Genomic DNA, 18,325 nt, shown 5'->3' on the forward strand with positions numbered 1-18,325 from the left:
TTCCTTCTTTCAAAAATTTGAAAGTACATTCAGAACATGACATTTGTTTTGGTAACTGTTCAGTGAAAATCCACCGGTAAATTGGTTTGTGAGTGATTTTAAAGTGTTTGTTTCCGTGAAATGTTAATAGTTGAAAGGAACCTAATTTAGTGCAACCTGGAATGGATGATAATCTTGAGAGTTATCTGCAAGAAGAGCGCAGAAAGCTAGAATCGGAAAAAAGGCGTCTCCACAGCGCCTGTTTGAATAAAGATGAAACCGCCCGGATTGGGGCGGATGACGAGGAGGCTTTCTCCAATGAGAAGGAACTTTACAGCCAAAATCTTGCACAAAATGAATTAGATCACAAAACAGAGGCTTCCATTCAAGTTCCAAATGCTGACAACAGTGACATTCAGAAGGCAGAAAAGAGCCTAGAACCATGTCCTGCTGCTGACCTACTTAGCCGTCGTGAGAAGGTTCTTTCTGTTTCGAATTCGCCAAGGGATTTTACGGAGAATCTCAGGAATATTGGACTATCGCCGTGCAACAGAATGAGATCTAAATCGTCGGTGGCTCGAGCTCCTGCAGATTTTTCTAATACATCCAATGACGAAGAGGATTCGGATCGATCGAAAGTTGACAAGGAACGAGCAAATGTTAATGCAAAACGGGCGGCAACAAGTTCTCCACGCTATGCAGAGAAGGTAAGTGGAAGTTTGCTTGGACCTTAAGTAATTAATAGTGAAGATCTACATTTACTTCAATTCATGTTTGCCTCATTTCCTTTATATTGTCCTCGTTTTGAACCTCAATTTGTTAGATATTGAACGAAAACGAAGGTGTAAAAATCTTGGGAAGACACGTCTGCCCAGCTCAGTCCCGCAAATACCGGAGTTAGAGCAGGCGGGTCTTGGATTCGCACCCCCGCTCTTTCAGGGATCAGCCTCGGAACCACCATTAAGGTATTACTTTTAATTGCTCCTTTCTATTTCCCTCCTTTGCGGACAAAACTGTAACGACCTGAGCACCTCGGCAGCTATATTACTCAGGCTCACGCTCTTTCCCAGCGCTTCGTTTAGATTCATTTCTTCCGTCGCGAACCTTGGGCAGTGAAACATTATATGACCTGGACCTTCCGTTATGGCATCGCAATCCAAGACAATTCCGTGAATCATTCAACCCAAAGCGATGCGGATACTGCCTGTAGCCACCATCGTGTCCCTAGAGGGACTGAATAATGTGGTAGTTAGTCGCCCCCTGTTTCCACTCAAAGCACACCCTTATGTGGGGAATGTGCCTGTGCGTTCAGCGGCTCTTTGTAGATTCGTCCCATCTGAGTCGCCAGAGGTCATGCCACACTCCTGTGCTCTATGTGCTTCTCCATACGTCTTTTCTTTCAACAGAATATCCATGCGGATCAGTACTGCCTTATCTAATGTGATTCTAAAAAAAGGGCTGTAAATCGACAGAGCTATCAGCCGGTAAACCAAATTCACCTGCTTCCTTTTCTGTTACTTTGGAAGTGCTGCCGCCCACACAGGTGAAGTGTGAAGAAAATTGGATCGCACCACTGCGGCTAGAAGCAACTCTGACCCTGTTTCGGCCTGCTAATATCCGTTGCCCTTGTCGTGCATAGTCTGGATGTTCCCCAAGGCTCTTTTTGGCATCAATCATTGCCCTCAAATATTTGCTCGCTGGCTTTGAGACGACCTTATGTCCACCGACTTTAATTTTCACAGAGTTCTTTCCACGGTTCGTTATTAAGATTGCTTCCATATTCTCATCCGCCGTCACTGTCTCCGCCGCGTAGACCTCTACATTATTTTGCCTTAACAACCACAGCCTGGCCATCCGCAAAACCGATAATCGTAACCTCTTCTAAGACGGGACGAGCAAGCATGCTCTTAAAATTGACATTCCACTGCAGGAGACATAATGCCGAGCCTTGTACACCCACACCGTGACGATCTCTTTGGGGCCCTCATCGTTCCTGTACCACAGAATGTCTCTGTGAGGTAATTCTCAATCAGACTCGCCAATTATGCGGAAACACCTATGCAAGCCGACGTTTAATTCGGTTCCAGTTGACGTAGTTAGATGCATTTTTGATAGTCAATACCAACACGACACAGCAGCGGCCAGAACCCAGCGGATCCTCCGCCGGATTTACCACCATACTTAATGTATCAATCGTAAAGTGAGCTTGTCGAAAGCCATACTGGCACTCGGGCAAGCAATTGCTGCTTTCAACGATGGGTATCATTCTGTTGTAGATGGCTCGTTCCATCATCTCCTCATTGTATCCAACAAATGCTGGATCTCCAGGTGGCTTATTGCGCTTGGAAAGCAACACCCACTTGCTTTTTCCACCGAGCAGGGAATATACCTTTTTTTAGGCGCGCCTTGAAGGTATTAGCAAAGACATCGGGCCTGTCTTCACTGCCAGCTTCAATGCTCTGTTTATAAACCTGGGATCTTTTTGTTGCCGATCCTACCAGATATTTCCCGCAGATGCTCGGTTACTGAAAGTATTACACACTCATTGAGCAAATAACTCGACTGGCTAAAGCGTTTAGGCTCACTGTAGACACCAGGAAGGAGTATAAGGTCATTCACGAGTACCACGACTTCGCGAATGCTTCGAGCAGAACACGTCCTTTCACGTTCGTTATCCGGCTGCCCCAGTCAAGAGCCCACGTTCAGTACGCTATTATGATTTTCAGCCAATGTTCTCTCGAGTCCAGAACCAGCGTGTTTAGCACCTGCTTTTACTCAGCAAGTATAGGGGGTATGGGTAGAACATAGCAGCTATATATGTGGATTCCTTTTATTTTTGCTCTGATAAATTCATGCTCCCATAGCGCTGCTTGGTCCGTTTGGTCTTTAACCCAATGGCTCATTAAGTATAGTTACATCGATGTCTTTCTCGCGGATAGTTTGCGAGACTGAGTCCGACGCCGCTTGACAATGATTGAGGTTGACTTGTATCAACTTCATCTCTCTCGTATTTCAAGCACCTGCTGCTGCTTGCAATGTGCCGATGGGCCACATTCTCCTTTCCTTAGCACAGTAAGCAAGTTGGGTCAGCTTCACAGTCCTTGTCGATATGGCTTCCCTCTCCGGCCTACTAGTCCTTATATCGATTTCCAAGGTAAGATCGTTTCTCTGGAACCGCCTAATGTGTCTAACCCCAAATTGATGCATTCGGGGTCTGCCTTTACTCTTAGAGAATGTGAACGTATAACCCCCTTCACCTCGTTTGGAGACGATAATAGCCTCTGGTCGTATTTTCTTCCGATTTCTCCTTGTGCGAGGTTCCACCTTTCTCCATCCAGTCTCTCCGGAATTGAGGCTACGTGGGGCTACCCATTACAATCCATTACATTGTGCCTGCTCCCTAAGGAATAAGTCACAAGCACGAATGCAAACGAAACGACATAATCATTGAGCTTGACTTCACCGAAACCAATAACAGAGGTTTTTTATTGGACAATTATTATAGAGAAATTGTTTTTCACTTGCATTACTAACAAGATGTCGGCAGAACGTACTTTAAGATTCAGAACAGCAAACATACCTAGTGTTTCTGCTAACAAGGCTGAACTGGGCTGGCTGAATTGTTTAAAACGAATCTTTTCTCTATCTAAAGACTCTGCCGATGCTTAAACTGGATCAGTTTTGTGATCCTCAGAAGAATTGTCCCCTCAGAATGATTTTTGAAATTTCCTGATGGGATTTCATTCAATCTACGGTCAGTAAAGCCTTCAAGCTTACCGTTCATCGATCCGCTTCCATGGCTCCGCTGTCAGTCAGATCTTATAACGCCCCTTCTTGCAGTACCGATCGCTTCCTTTATTTTTTGATTCGCACTCTACCTTCATTTGGACATCGTCATTCCAAAGCCAAATTTCTCGGTTAATAACCGCTTACCGGAATTAGTGACCCATAAGTTTGCGTAAGCCGCTTTGCAGATCATATTTTTAGCAATCAACGGCTCGTCTAATAAGGAACTGGTTGATTGTCAATGACAATGAGAAAAATGAAAGCGGCTTACTTTTCCCACTATAAACCTATTTGTTCAGACTTAATTGCTTACGTCCTGAAGTCGTCCATGCCTCCAGAGCCTTTGCTCATGGTTCAACAGAATCGTTGCTCTGTCCACTGAAGTGCACGTCGCTGCATGATATTCTTTTAATCTAACTTGTTTCGGAAGCTATTACCAAAAGAGATCAGGTAGACTTTGATATAATAAAGTGACTCCAAATATTATTTATTTCTCTATTTCCCCTGATCTAAGCATTCTATTTTTATCTTGCTGAGGTAGAACTAAGTATATTGCCTCAAACCATTCTCTTGAAAAATTAATGAAATATGAACAAGATCATTTGAGAGAATTAGAGATATTTGGCAAACCTCATAGAGAAATGACATGTGGTCTCTGCATATTCGTGGAAGTTTGTTATTACTAAATGGGCCTACCAAAAGTTTAAGGTCTCTTACTGCAATAGGTAACAATGTTTAAGGAGAAAGACCTATAGATTCCAGAATCGAGTTAGCTTGAACGGGATTACTTGCGGAGATAGACTATATGCTAATGTGCCAATTAAGATGATTGGTCTGTCGCCTGAGTTAAGGTCCAAGTTGAACTTTTGTATATCTAATGTCATAATTGTATATGTGCCCTACATTCATCAATTTTATCTACAAGAGAAAGGACCTCGCCTTGACAACCCAATGCTCATCGATATTCTCAAGAGGATTACTTAGTATATTTGCCGTCCGATCAGCAAGATAGCTCTCCCACTGTCGAGCAACAAGCGGTTGGTGTTGAACTCCGCAACACGCAAGCGAACGTAAGCAACCATCAAATAGTGATCGCTTTCGAGGTTTCTCTTGTTTCGTTTACCCAAGAGACAACTCCTAAATCTACTGTTGATTGCGAAGTAGTCGATTTGCAAGGGTGAACAATGTGCCACCAATGATGAGGCGGTGGAAGTTGCAAAAATCCACGAACCTTCCACCATTATCGTTACGGTCGCCAAGACCGTGTTTCCCCAACACATGTTCGAGAAAGGTGTTGTCAGATCCCACCTTGGCATTCAGATTACTCATCACGATCATAATGTCACCTTTAGGGAGCCTCTCCTAAACTGCGTGTAATTGCTCGTAGAAAGCATCCTTTTCCAATATATCGAAAGTCTCCGTTGGTAAATAGACTAGACCGGAATCTTGAAGTGAGAAATCTATTAGAAGTCGGCTCCTAAGTCAAGATAGCGGTAGCCGTCAGAAACAACCTGACACCGGATTCCTTGACTTCCAGAGTGCAAAAGCAAATTATCCTAAATGTGGAAAGAGGGAGAGAAGTACTCTCCAGAGTCCCTGTATCTTACTTCAGTTAGACCCACAATGTCCAGCTTATATCGTTGGAATTCTAGTTCAAGTTGGAGAAGAACAATCTGAGGACCCTCGCTACCATTGTCGAAAAGGGTGCCCATTTTCCAGAAACCAATCATAGTTTATTTTCGATAGCGAAAGATCGCAGCCGTGAGGTCAGTCCCTATCCCAGGCGTTGTGGAAGTTTCGGTAACAATCAAGTTTGAAAATTTGCAGGTTCCTAGCCCACAAATTTCTATCCCACAAATGTCTATCCCTGGTAGTCGTCTCTTATGATAATCAGGGGTTTGAGTGTATTCTTAAACCCTAACTTACAGGGCTGATGACGATGAGGTCCTCAATTATTTTTTGCTCCTCGCGACTGAGTATTTGCTCCAGAAAATCTTTAGGCAGTATGGATTATCGAATGCTTTTTACTGCGTTAGCATTCATTCCCCTCTTGGGTTTGGGTCTCCTTGGAGTGTTCATCTCTTGTGAGCTGATCTCTGCTGCTCCCCACTTACTTGGCTCAGATGCTGAAGGCTTATGTCAGTCATGTGCCTTCTTTTGATTTCAAGCCTTCCTCCAGATAGCGCAGATACCGTTTAGCACCTGCGCCACCGAGGTCTGTGTCCTTCCTGACATCTGATAGGCTGATCTTAAATGTACTCTTCCTTGTCCCTACATTTTGAGCGGGGATCTTTGTTTTTTTGCCGTCTGCACATTCCCTAGACCTTGGCTGCGAGAAAGCCACATATCAACCCCAGAAAGAGATAGTTAGCTATATTCCGTTCCAATGAGGTCATCTTTCACTGATGTCCTTTTCTAAAATCAAATCCAACTAAAAAGTTAGTCTATCTTCTCACTTAACTATCAAGTAGTGGAATACCTTTTCCAATAAGTACTTTGTAGAGCTCTTCGATTACAAAGATTGGAAAGCTTATAGACTGCCCACACCGTTGCTTTAGAAGGATACCTTTCATGCTACATAATAACAAGCCGCCCTTGCATATTATCAAGTTCAATTAAAATTTTCTAGTAAGGTTAACCAACTTTGAAAAGTTTGGCGTCAAGGAGGCGTATCAACTGATGCAAGTCTCAATCCATTGGAACGAAATCTAAAAACTGTACAACGAATCAGTTCGATAATCGAATGATTTATTCAATCAACAGAATGATTAAAATCCCCCAACGACTCCATTTCTTACTGGACTCCTACAAGTCCCTTATCCTTCTTCATCATAAACTCGTTCACCTCAACCGGGCGACTGATTGCGATCGCATGCCAGTTACCATGTAACTCTTTTTAACATCCGACAGGTGCTCCCCTGTACACCGTCTTATAAAGTTTCAGTGTCTCGAGAACACTCCGCCAGAAAGGTTCCTGCTTTCTTACTCGGGTCACAATACCATAATTGGCTCTCGCAAGCAACAATACACAATTATGTGATTCAATAATAACATCGTGAGTGTTCGTGTGCGTGTCCTTGCAATTCTTTTTATTCACATAGAAGGAAAGAGAAACGAAATAACCACTAAAGTTTGTCGTCCATAATTTATTTAAGTCGATTTATAGAATTATTAAGTGATGAAACATTTATGGAATCGAATGTGAAAATGTAAAAGACTCTGACGTCGAAATAAGCGTGACATGTTGTTTCACTTTCTGTTTGCTTACCCACTGTAAGTACATTAGGGCAATTATATATACTTTGTTGCTAGAGCATACATCACCTCTTAATTATATACCAGGAAACTATGTACATATGTGATGACAATAATACCATGTGTATGTGTTTTACTGTCTGCTAATTGGTGCTTGCATAGCAAATGTAGGGTCTTTGCCGTAAGCGTTCTGGAATTTCACCTAAAAAAATACGTTCCCTTTTGGGGCTAAAAAAGATTTTTGTATTGCAAATAACGTATTTCGGGAACCAGTTGATGCCTTCATCGCATTAAAATCACTCGATTGTAATTGTCTTTTCTTGAAATTTAGAAGGGCCCGTCAAGGCCATATTCACAGGGAATTTAGATGATATAAGACCAGAGATTTCATATGATTGACCGAAAATCAGGACAGCCTTCTGAGGGTGGACTTAGTTGTTCCTCTCGTCATGGTGTAGGGAACAACTGGTTCCCGAATTACGGACTTCCTTTCTTTTTTCCAAAGTAGAAAACGCCTCCAATAAGTTAATGGTCCTGATTCTATCCTGTTGCACTGTTTATAGCCCCAACTGCAAAGCGACAAAATATAATTTCCTCCGTCCATTTCGATGATAAAATTAAACATCAACATGCAATGTGCTTCCTTCCATCACCTTGACAGCAAATAGCGCGGTCGTGTTTTTAAATGTACCTCCAATCCCAGTCATAACACGGTAGGCAATAGGAGATAGTTTTGATAACTTAGTTGATGAGCAATTATTGCTTGTTTATCAGCAGTTATTGGGGGGTAGCTTTTCCCTTTCTAAACCCTTTGAGTCCTTTATACTTACCAAATAACCGATTACTACAAGTCATTCATTCTAAAGCCGGTACAATGCCGGCAAGAATTCCAATAATATATGACCTCGAGTATAAGATTAGTCCCCATTAAAGCTGAATCAGAAATACCATTCCAGCCATACAAAACACTGCTCACTTCCCTGCTACCTACAATATGAAATCACTGCCATAAATCCCCCCTCAGGAAAAGAAAGTATTACCTCTCGCAAGTTCCAATAACCCAAATAATATTCATCGGGCTTTGGCCTTTTAGCGTGATCTAAACTGAGATACGACACGAGAGAGTGCAAGTTCAGGGAGCACATTTAATTATCACGACACTGTAATTTCACCTCTGCGGTAACCGAGCCCCGGGGGTAAAAAAATGTCATGCAAATTCGTAACTTGTCGTAATAAAATTATGAATTTATTTATGATCCCCTCATCCAGGCCGGTTCTCTTTTACACTAATCAAATATATGAATTCTCTTTTGCACCTGTTTTTCCCTTTATTCCATATATTGATTTCTAAATTAGCCTTAAATGAGGCTGGCCACCAAGTTCCGGAGTAATTTGACGATGGTGACGGTGGTTAGGCAATTAAATGTGCTAAAAAATCCTCGTGTATTGCCGTCAAATTTGGGGGTCCGGGGGTATTAATCTGCTGGGGCTCGTGACAAAATTAGTTGCCATGAAATAAAGCAGGCCAATGAGTTTATTATGATTATGATGAACAAATTGTACATGTCCGATTAGGAGTTGATGTTTGCTGCGAATTTATAATTAGGGACGAATATACACCTAATTGTATGGGCAATCAACAAGGAGGATCGTTTAGCTTTTATTCTGAGGAAGTAATGATGGGCTTTGGGCGAAATTGGAACGAATCGTGGATGATTGTTTTCCGTAAGAGGGAAGGACATTTAGTTGTATGTAAGCAACTTTGTTATGAGCCTCCAGCCCGTCCAATTTCTGAAGAACCCTCATTAATATAAATTGTTAATGTGCATTTAAATTATGGAATCAAATATTGTGGACGTTAGTGCACAATGGAGTCATTATTGCTACTTTCACTCATTTAATTATAGCAGAGAGGGAATTCATAATAGATTTCACTTACGGGTTCTGGTCAATACAACTTTATTTATTATAGGCAATTTGTGTCAAAATATTCTCATCAAATCCGACCCTTAGTACAAAGTTGCGGCTAGGTACCGGGGAATCGCGTAGGCGGACTTGAATGTATTTTGTTTGCATGGAAATTATCACAATCTCATGGAATTCTGAGGATTTCGTATGCCATCTTACGAGAAAGGAAGGACCAAAGGGCTCTGTCGGCGATTTGGATATAACCATAGCCCCCGTGAGACTCCCATTAGGGAGCCAACCGTAAATAACCGACCTAAAAACACATAACCCTGAAATTCTCTTGAGACATGAACTCGAAGGGCTATCCCGGTTGCCATGTTACCAGATAACACCTGGTGAGGCTTTGTGGCCGGAGTTACTTTAGATGAATCTCGGGACCAATCCCTCAAGACTTTGGGGTATTTCCCTACTGCATCACGACCAGCAAGTCAATGGGAAATTCTCCCTAGCCACTTGGGTGTTTATTCGGTCGATAGGATTGTTCTCCGGCTGCCTCTTCGCCCTCCGAATATAAGCACATAAAAGTCCTGGGAGTATAACATGAGCTCCTGCCGAGTAAGCATAATCAGAACGCGCCGTGGCTAGAACAGCCGTATTGGTTTATACTGAATGGAAGCTTAACAGTCATACTAGTGGAGCTGAGACCTTTCTAACACCTCTGCCGCAATATGGGCACAGCTACCACCATCATGAGACTCCCACAAGAAGGGCAACCGCAAATCACCAGGAGCCGAGAGTACATCCTCCAGTAAATCTCCTGGAGCATATGTTCTCAAGGGTACCAGATAACTTTCGGCTTCTGGCAAGAGCTACTTCAGATGAGTCCCATTGCAGACTCGGGTCTAATCAGCCTCCTTGAGTACGTGGGGACGAATTTGCGAGTTGGTGGGGATGAATTTGCGCAGCCCTCCCGCTCTCCCGACTTACGGAGCCTTCAAATCAGAGAATTCCTTTCACCAACAGGAGGGAAGGGGAGGACGGGAGTTGCTAATTCAAGGAACTCGGAACTCATTTGCCATCCGGTCCCTCCAGGTCGAGCACAATCTTCTTCGTAACAAGAAGAATTCCTACGTAATGCGCAATACGTTTCCATCTACTCCATCTCCTCAGCATCTCTCTGATAATGTCGTCTGGAGATAGCGTTCCAGACGTCCGGTGCTAGGATGGGTTCCTGTGCTAATCCCGACATGGTATGTACTCTGCCTTTGTAGCGCATGTCTACTCGCGAGCGTGTAAAGGTTGTGCTGAACGGCGAACTTGTGACACTCCTTCGGTAGGTCGGCAATTTCCGCCGTTCCACCACGACTCTGCCTGTTCCAAGAACTTCGAGAAATTTCCCGATATTTATCATCACGACGTTCCACGCGCAAGGGGAGTGCCGGGTTGGTGCAGCCCGAGAGATAGCGTTAACCGCTTCGAACGCGGTGTACCCGCCATCCGTCTACCAACGGTACCAGAGATTCCGACAAAAAAGTTATGTCAGGTATGCGTCTTTCGCAGCCTGAGCATCGCAACGTTGGCGTGGATCCGGTGTTTGAAACTACGAGCCTAGTTCCCGCCTCCATTTCATGTCGTTTGCTAATTCGCAGTTGTTTACTAATTAGCACTAGTTCAGCTTTGTGCTAGCAACTCGTGAGCGGCTGCACCCGGTGCATGTCAATTTGTAGGATGCGAATCAAGCTAGCCATGGCCTAGCCCTTTCTAGTTCCGCCCTGAAGACACCATCCCGAACCTGCAGTGTATGGAACGCTTTCACCAGGCAATTTTTTTTCATTCCAAGCCTTCGGTTGGTGATCTACCTGACCTTCGGTATCTACGGAATACTGTCCTCTTGTCGGGTCCCTGACAAGTTGCAAACATGTGTCCATCGTCAAGCACCTGTAACATTTGGTGGTGGTTATTCGCGCTATCCGAGCTTCCTCGCGTGTTGCTTGGCCACTTCCACCAAGGGGAATTTGTGGCCTCAAGCATTGACAAGTAATACCAGATATTGATCAATTCTGGACATTCACGCTTTATGGCATCCTTCACTTTGATCTTTTTTGTGAGCCAGTAGCTGCTAGTTATCTTCCGGTTCAACTCAACGAAGCCAAGCTATGGTATCTTCCAATCGAATTCATATGAACAGTTTCTTTTGAAGAGGATATCTTTTGTGTTAACGATCTGCTCGAAAATAATTATTAACAAGCGGCTTCAGTGGTGTCAATGTAAACAACAATCGACCATTTTCCATAGCTTTGAACTTGCATTTCAACCCGTATTTGAAAAAACCCGTAAGTTAGTTGGATTCGTTTGGAATTAGTTTCCATGGATCCCTAAAATCAGGCTCCAGGTTTGTCATTGCAAAAGTAAATGTTGGGTGATGAGGAGCTCACCTATTCAACAATCTTTCAAAGGCCTGATCTGAATGGAGTTACGAGGCTTCCAAATTAACATGCAGCGTGCGTGAAGCAATTTTGTAACGCAGTTCACCATTGGCTGATAACATTGATCCGTGATATTTGAATCGCTCAGCTCTGGGCAAGTTACTGCCACTGACAGAGATAGTGTCTTGCGGTCAGTCATCAAAAATTCTGTTTTATTCAGATTCAGTTTAAGACTGCTCGAGATCGGCTTTGCTGAAAGACACTTGAACACCGAAAGCGACACGAGTGTCGCCGCAGAGCGTATCAGATGAGTTTGAGTGGCATATGGTCCAACGCCTTTTCTAGATCCAGAAATGCAATGTAAAAAAAACCATGAGTAATCGCGCAGGGTGTACTGTATCTATAGTTCCGCAGTTCTTGAAAAACCAGGTTCGGTTCATGGTTATTTGAACGACGTCGCAAACACAGTTTTCAGAAATGCATTAGAAAATCTTCATGGTATGGTAATTTTTTTTTCCATACTGGAACGGTGGTGCTTTCCTTCCTCAAAAACCTGATGGAAGAACTCAATGAGCCGCAATGTTAAGTCCCAGCTCTTCACTTTCCAAAGCTAAGTTGCGATGTTCTCAGGTCCTCTTCCGATTTCATTCGTTTCATTACTTCCTCGACTTCAGTGGCGGTGACAGTTACGTCCTGGTTGTTTTACATGGCCATCCGCCGTGTAGACCTAACCCCACGGTTTTCTTAAGACACGAATGCATTTTGTGACCATAATCAGAGCCCCGCTGTGGAAAACTGGACTGAATCATTTCATCCTGAGGGCAAGCTCAGCATGTGGATGTAAGACCTATCTAAAGCCTCTATCGAACTAAGGAGTATGGCCAGGAGTTGTACATCCTAACTCCACGCTTAAGACCCGAAGGACTCTGTCTGCGATGTGGACATAACCACAACCCCCATGAAACGCCCACTAGGCGACCAAACGCGAATAAACGAGCGTAGAACATATGCTTGAGGAATTCTCCTGAGGCATATGAACTCAGAGGACTATCTTGGTTCACATGCTACCAGATAATCTCTGATGAGGCTTCGTGGCCGAAACCACTTCAAGTCCAGACTCGACTCTCGTCACCGAAGGCCTTGGAACATTCACTTTCTGCGTCATGTGAATACAGCGGTTCTCGATGCCACCATGTGGAGCCTCTCCTCAGCCACACAGGGTTGCTACCTGGTGTCTACCTCCTTGTCACCTCAAAGCACCAATGGGACTGACAGGTGGAATTGCTCCTAGGGTCGGCAATGAGTGAAGTGAAAGTGGAGGATAATAAAATATTTTCGTTTTCGTTATCAACGCAACAGACGTATTCGACATCCTGTGTGCATTGGGTGTCGAAAGAGATCTTTCTCGCCATCTCAGGATCTCGGATAACAGCAATCGTTTTCTTTGCTTCTCGGTTGGCATTCTTGTGAATTTGCCAGTTGGGCAGCGTTCTATCGTCGAGAAACTTGTAGTAGAGGGGTTTTTTCACGGACCGTCAGTTGGACGTCGTCATTTGAGCATGCTATTCATATACCAGGGAAATTAGGCTTCTGATTACAGTATCCGAATTCAATTCTTGATATTTAACAAATGTATAAAATTTTACAATAGGAAACAATGGGAGAATGGATATCAGACACATTTTATTCGTATTTTCCGAGTTTCAATATTCTTGACCAGAAACGACAAAACTTAGCTAAAGATAGACAGCGTGAATACCAAGAATATTTAAAAAGGGTAAGTCAAAATCCCACAATTGTAGATAATATTCAGTCGCATTCATCGGTAATCCTGTTTAGATATCAGAAAGCGAAAAACCTAAACGTAATCCCGTAAAAAACAATCAAGTCGCTCCATCTCCTGAACCATATGAAACAACCTATCATCAAGAAAAAGTCGAAGACAAACCGCCCGAAAATAGTGATACAAACATTGAAGATGATCCTGACAAGCCAGAAAGCACGAAGCGAAAGTTACTCCAAGATTTGAGGCATACGTCGCTCAATACTTTAGTAAATGGCGATGGTATCTCCGATCGAAATAAAGAAAGCGCTGAGGTAAGATGATTCTTGGTTAGGAATTTATGTAGGTACGAAATTTATCATGTTTTTCTAGAAGGAGAGAAAGAAGAAAATTGAATATCAAAAACAATTGCTTCGGCAGATCGAGGAGAAACGCAAAGAAGTTGAGGAGTTGAAAAGACGTGAGAAGCTGGAGGAGGAGTTACTGGCCAAGTAAGTGCCTGAGTTTTCCTTTAGTTTTTGTTTGGATTAGAGTTGGGTCATGGCATCTAGATGAGTAGCGATGTTTACGATGAGATATACTACAAAACTTGTAGGAAGGGGTTCCTATAACACCAGCGTTGTGGGTGTAGCTCCCAATTATCATCGAAACTCAAACCTTTATTCACTTTTATTTTACATGTGACGTGTCGATCCTTTACTAAAAAATTATGCTATCATCTCTCTTTAGAAAATTAGAAGAGCAATTGAAAACTATGCAACTGGAGGATGAGCTTGAAAAAGAAAGGATTAAAGCGGAGAAGGTAATCCACGCTCGAAATTATCACTGAGCCTTTGTTAAATATTTTCGCTTTCCTAGGTACGACTGAACATTGAGCAAAACCAAACATTACGCATGAAATTGCTACAAAATCTGAGTAACGATGCTAAGTTATTGGAACGACGTAATCCAAAAACTGCCAATGATGATAACAAAGTCTACAAATACTTCAGCAATTCATCGCGTTCCGATTACAATAAATACAGCCGTGAAAGTTTCTTTGACATATCCGATTCAGAATCTGATCAATTGTCCATGCCCAAATCGTCTGGACAATTCTCACCAGATGATTGCATATTTTACAATAACGGAGTGAAAATGTCCAGACGTCTCGACTACAAAAGCAATGAAAGTCTTGAAAACAATAGTCAGGAAAATGAGTTGTCCTCATGTAAAAATTGCCAAAGACCATTTCTTGCCTCAAATAAAACCAGAACCAAACCTTGTCCCCATTGTCTTCATCAGAGAAACTATTGCGTTGATTGCATGCGAAGTGTTTGCACTTACTGCGGAGAAGTTACACTGGATACCAACACTCCTCTCACAACACGAAGTCTACCCACAAATCCTAGCGGGCGAAGTCAAACTAACTCGAATCGATCATTCAAAGTGCTTGATATCAGCTATGGCGCAAACATTAAAGATTTTGATTACAAACTCGAAAAGCAGAACTCCCACCCGTCTTATGTAGTGGAAAAATCATACACTTCTAAGGTTCCTCCCCTAACGGCTTACAATCCGGAAAGCAAAGTGATCGAGCCTAAGTTGATCATGACATCAAGTCGAAGCAATGGGGCAACGCCTGGAGAAGACGAAACTAATATTTATGTTATAGCAAGAAATACAAATGGTAGACTATCGAAATATTTAAGAAATTATGGGGATTTAAGCAATAAATCACTGAATTTCGCTAAGAAAAATAACAGTATTAAGCAAGACAGTCAAAAGAGTAAGATAAGTTCTATGCCGCTCCTTAGAGAGCCATCTAAGAAAAGAGTCACGAAAATTAGGGAGGAAGTCGTTAGTAAAAAGCCGGTGACAGATAATATTAGGAAGTTGGCACAAAAATGGGAGGTAAGTACTTTTTCATGCTTCTTTACCTTTAAATTTTAAAGAAGGTCATGGTTTGGAGAGCTGGAAAGTGATAGCATGGATGGTGGTAAGATCAAGTGTGGTCAAAGTGGATGAGACCTCAGCCTCACACTATCTAAATTTTATACCACGGATTCGCATCTCGGTGCAATCATTAATGTTTGTGATTGGCAAGAGGGGTTAGTACACTACCCTCGCTTGTTAAAAGCTTGAGTGGCAGCACTACGGTCCACCTTTATTTAAAAAAATATATTCATCGTGGAATTCTACCCGTTATTAGAAATGAATGATTGTGTTGATTTAACAAATCAAATCTTCCTCAATTCCCTATTTTCAGATACCGGCAGTACAAAAGAACATAGTCTCTCCCTCGTCGGGAGTTCTAACCCAACTTGGCGCCTTTAGGAAGCAACTGCAAATTGAGAAATTAGAATTAGACGTAGATCCGACAAATCAGACGTAGATATACTAGCATAGTATTAACTATTATACATTAGACTTTTTCATGTGATATGTTGTAACGTCCTCGGTAGTTGTATAAGCGAAAAGTTCGTCTTATTCCGTATCAGATTTTTTATTATTGCATTTATTGTATAATCTCGAGATTCCATTTTTTATATTGTTAACTCGAAGATGTTTTTCCACTTGTATCATGTTGTCTATTAAATAGATTTTTATTCGATAAAGTTTCTAAAATACTACGGTCGTTTAGTTTGTGTATTATGAGCTAGGGGCATTGTTATAGCGTGAGGTCGACGAATATGATCCGGAATTTGAATGTCGGAGAAGACGAAACGCCGTTGCTTTATGTTTTTATTCCTCATCTCCTTTAACAGCTTGGAGTTAATAAACCAATTGGATCAACCCATCGCCTTACCTCAAACCAGAATATGAATGTGTCCTCATCGACTATCACATAAGGAAGGCAGATAAGTTGCAGCCGAACCTATTATGTACTTCAGGATTCCTCAGGGCAGCTGTTGAAGATATCAATATAAAGGAAGCCCAACATTAAATTTATAACAAACTTTCAGTATTTATTATCTAGCATCAAGTTAGCATACCATACTAGCAACACGATAGTCCTATCAGGAAAATTGATGCTAATGATGATTCAAAGGACCAACACACCCCACCCCACGCCTGGCTAGCAAAGTGACAAGCAAGCGCGTGTCGACGGAACACTTCGATGGAACTCCAATATTTGCGGACGGACGGATCGATTATGTTAATTTTTTTTCTTGATAAGTTTTGGGATACCTACCTTCTCTAGGTCGTCTCCGGTCACTCAAGATATTCTTTCAGGCAGACAGTATCGCGTATCTGTGATTTCTTAATAAAAAAAAACTTAAGTTGCAGGTCGTTGTGGAAGGACCATCAACAAGAAAACTATATACAGAAGGCAACCATCGATACACGTTCCAGTTAGCTACTTCATATCCAATCCGCGTATATGGAACGATATTCCGTGCCGCCTCGAAACTCATTTTCTGCTTTAATGACGCGACAGGCCAGATCAGCCCTTGATCTCCAGGATAGACTCCATCCAGCCGTTTCGACCGCGTCTTCCAGTTCGAAAGTTTCAGCACCTTTTTACTGACCCCAACCTTCCCTGAATCCTCCCAACATTTGCGCGGCTTTCGCACTGGGCGGCGTCCTTCGAGTGTGCCTTTGAATACCCTGTTAGGTATTCGCTTGTCGTCCATCCGTTCTACGTAACCGGCCCACTGCAATTTTCGTAGTTGCTGCTGGGTCGCCATAGAGCTGGTACAACTCATGGTTGTATCTAATTGGTCAGTTGACTCTATCTTTTACCGGTCCAAGTATTCGACGTAGAACTAACTTTACGTTCGAATATGTCCATGGACTTCTCCGACGCCTGCGTTATAATCCACGCTCCACAGCCATACAGTATCACAAGTCGTATTATGGTCTTGAAAATTCGGAGCTTATTTTTCTGTGCACCCTTTTATCTTTCATTATGCGTAGGACTGAATAGTATGATCTGTTAGCCATCATTTTTCAAAAAAGAACGAAAAAGTTCAATGACGGTTTCGTCCAGGGCAGAGGCAACTCCTCAGACACTGCCTCACCTCTGCCCTGGGAGCAGCGTAACCGAAAGTAACGACAGAGTAAAACACAATTTGCCAGTAAAACACAATTTTATTATTGTTAAAACTTAAACTAACAGAGGGAAAAACACAGAAGGTGACTACAAGAAGGATGGAAGACTTAACGTACTAAATCTTATCTAAGTCATAAACTAATGAAAAAGAGAATAAACTAGACTAATAAGAAAAGAGGAAAGATTAATAAAACCTCTTACGGCTAAAAGTTCTTAATATCTAAGTACTGGACTTACCAGCCTCGCCAGAGTAAGGCCAGGTAATCAATTCCTTAACAGGAGCCGTCAGTAGACTACTAATGAGTAGCAATCATTCGGCTTTTCCTTGACGGGATGCCGTGGGTAGCCTGGGCATAGGAAACGCCAGGGCTTACTTTCGATGATGGTTTGTTTCTTGCGCCCTTCTTGAAATCTCAGAAGGCGCAACATTTCCTGTAGTTTTCCGGATGTTGAGACGAACCACATTTAATACAGGCTGGTTTTTCCTCCTATGTTTTACGGCATTTGCCTGGCGCGTGTGAAGTGACGCACTTCACACACCTATAGTGCATGCTACAATTAACAGCAGCCTGGCCGATTCGTTGGCAGTTTTTACACTGCGTCACTTCCTTGTTGCGAACAGGCTCGAATTTAACGAGCGTGTTCAGGAGCATCTTAGCTCGGGCGAGCTTTGCCATGTTAAAGCCCGGTTGGAAAGGGACTAACCCCAGAGGTCGAGCGATCGATTTTCTCGTAGAGTGCGTCTTGTCGCGTATTCTCTGTCGTCTGTGACCCCGGATAAACCGGCCTGCGCAATGGCAGTCATCACATCGGTTCTTGCGTGGAACCTGTGCAAGCCGTGGATAACCATGTTAACCGGCTTTAGGCTCTTCGGGGTGTAAGAGAAAAAGCTCTTCTCGTTTCTCGCCAGATAATCCCTGGTCTCATTGAAATACTTATTGAGTTCACGAGCACCTTGGTTTTGGCACCACTTTTATAAGAGTATATTTATCTGGGAGCGACTCGAGATACTCCGAGATAATGGTGGGAAGTTCTGCTTCATTTTCACGCAGAATGATGGGAGGTATTCTAACCTTCCTGTTGATGGACGAGGATACTGGATTAGTTGTGGTGGTGTTGTTGTCGGCGGCACTCGCAGCGGGGGTGTTCGCT

The 18,325-nt window shown here is 42.8% G+C and overlaps 1 protein-coding gene across 3 annotated transcripts; it reads left to right on the forward strand.

The window, feature by feature from the left end:
* Positions 1-47: 47 nt before the first annotated feature.
* On the forward strand, positions 48-15,747 carry LOC119660525 (trichohyalin). Of its 3 annotated transcripts, none has more exons than XM_038069146.1 (7): positions 48-686; positions 13,006-13,131; positions 13,194-13,451; positions 13,510-13,628; positions 13,867-13,939; positions 13,996-15,030; positions 15,386-15,747. In XM_038069146.1, the coding sequence occupies exons 1-7, from the start codon at positions 162-164 to the stop codon at positions 15,509-15,511; spliced, it is 2,262 nt and encodes a 753-aa protein (XP_037925074.1). In that variant the 5' UTR covers positions 48-161; the 3' UTR covers positions 15,512-15,747. The 3 variants fall into 3 exon arrangements, with proteins under 3 accessions (XP_037925074.1, XP_037925075.1, XP_037925076.1); XM_038069147.1 differs by having other exon boundaries at positions 13,513-13,628; XM_038069148.1 differs by lacking the exon at positions 48-686 and adding an exon at positions 6,733-7,038.
* Positions 15,748-18,325: the final 2,578 nt, after the last annotated feature.

The sequence above is a fragment of the Hermetia illucens genome, chromosome 6 (assembly GCF_905115235.1).
Source record: "Hermetia illucens chromosome 6, iHerIll2.2.curated.20191125, whole genome shotgun sequence".
NCBI classification, from domain to species: Eukaryota; Metazoa; Arthropoda; class Insecta; order Diptera; family Stratiomyidae; genus Hermetia; species Hermetia illucens.

Coding starts and splice junctions, on each gene's coding strand:
- LOC119660525 (XM_038069146.1), top strand. CDS start 162: ATGGATGATAATCTTGAGAGTTATCTGCAAGAAGAGCGCAGAAAGCTA. Junction 13,940..13,995: donor AAAGGATTAAAGCGGAGAAG/GTAATCCACGCT, acceptor TCGCTTTCCTAG/GTACGACTGAACATTGAGCA. Junction 15,031..15,385: donor AGTTGGCACAAAAATGGGAG/GTAAGTACTTTT, acceptor CCCTATTTTCAG/ATACCGGCAGTACAAAAGAA.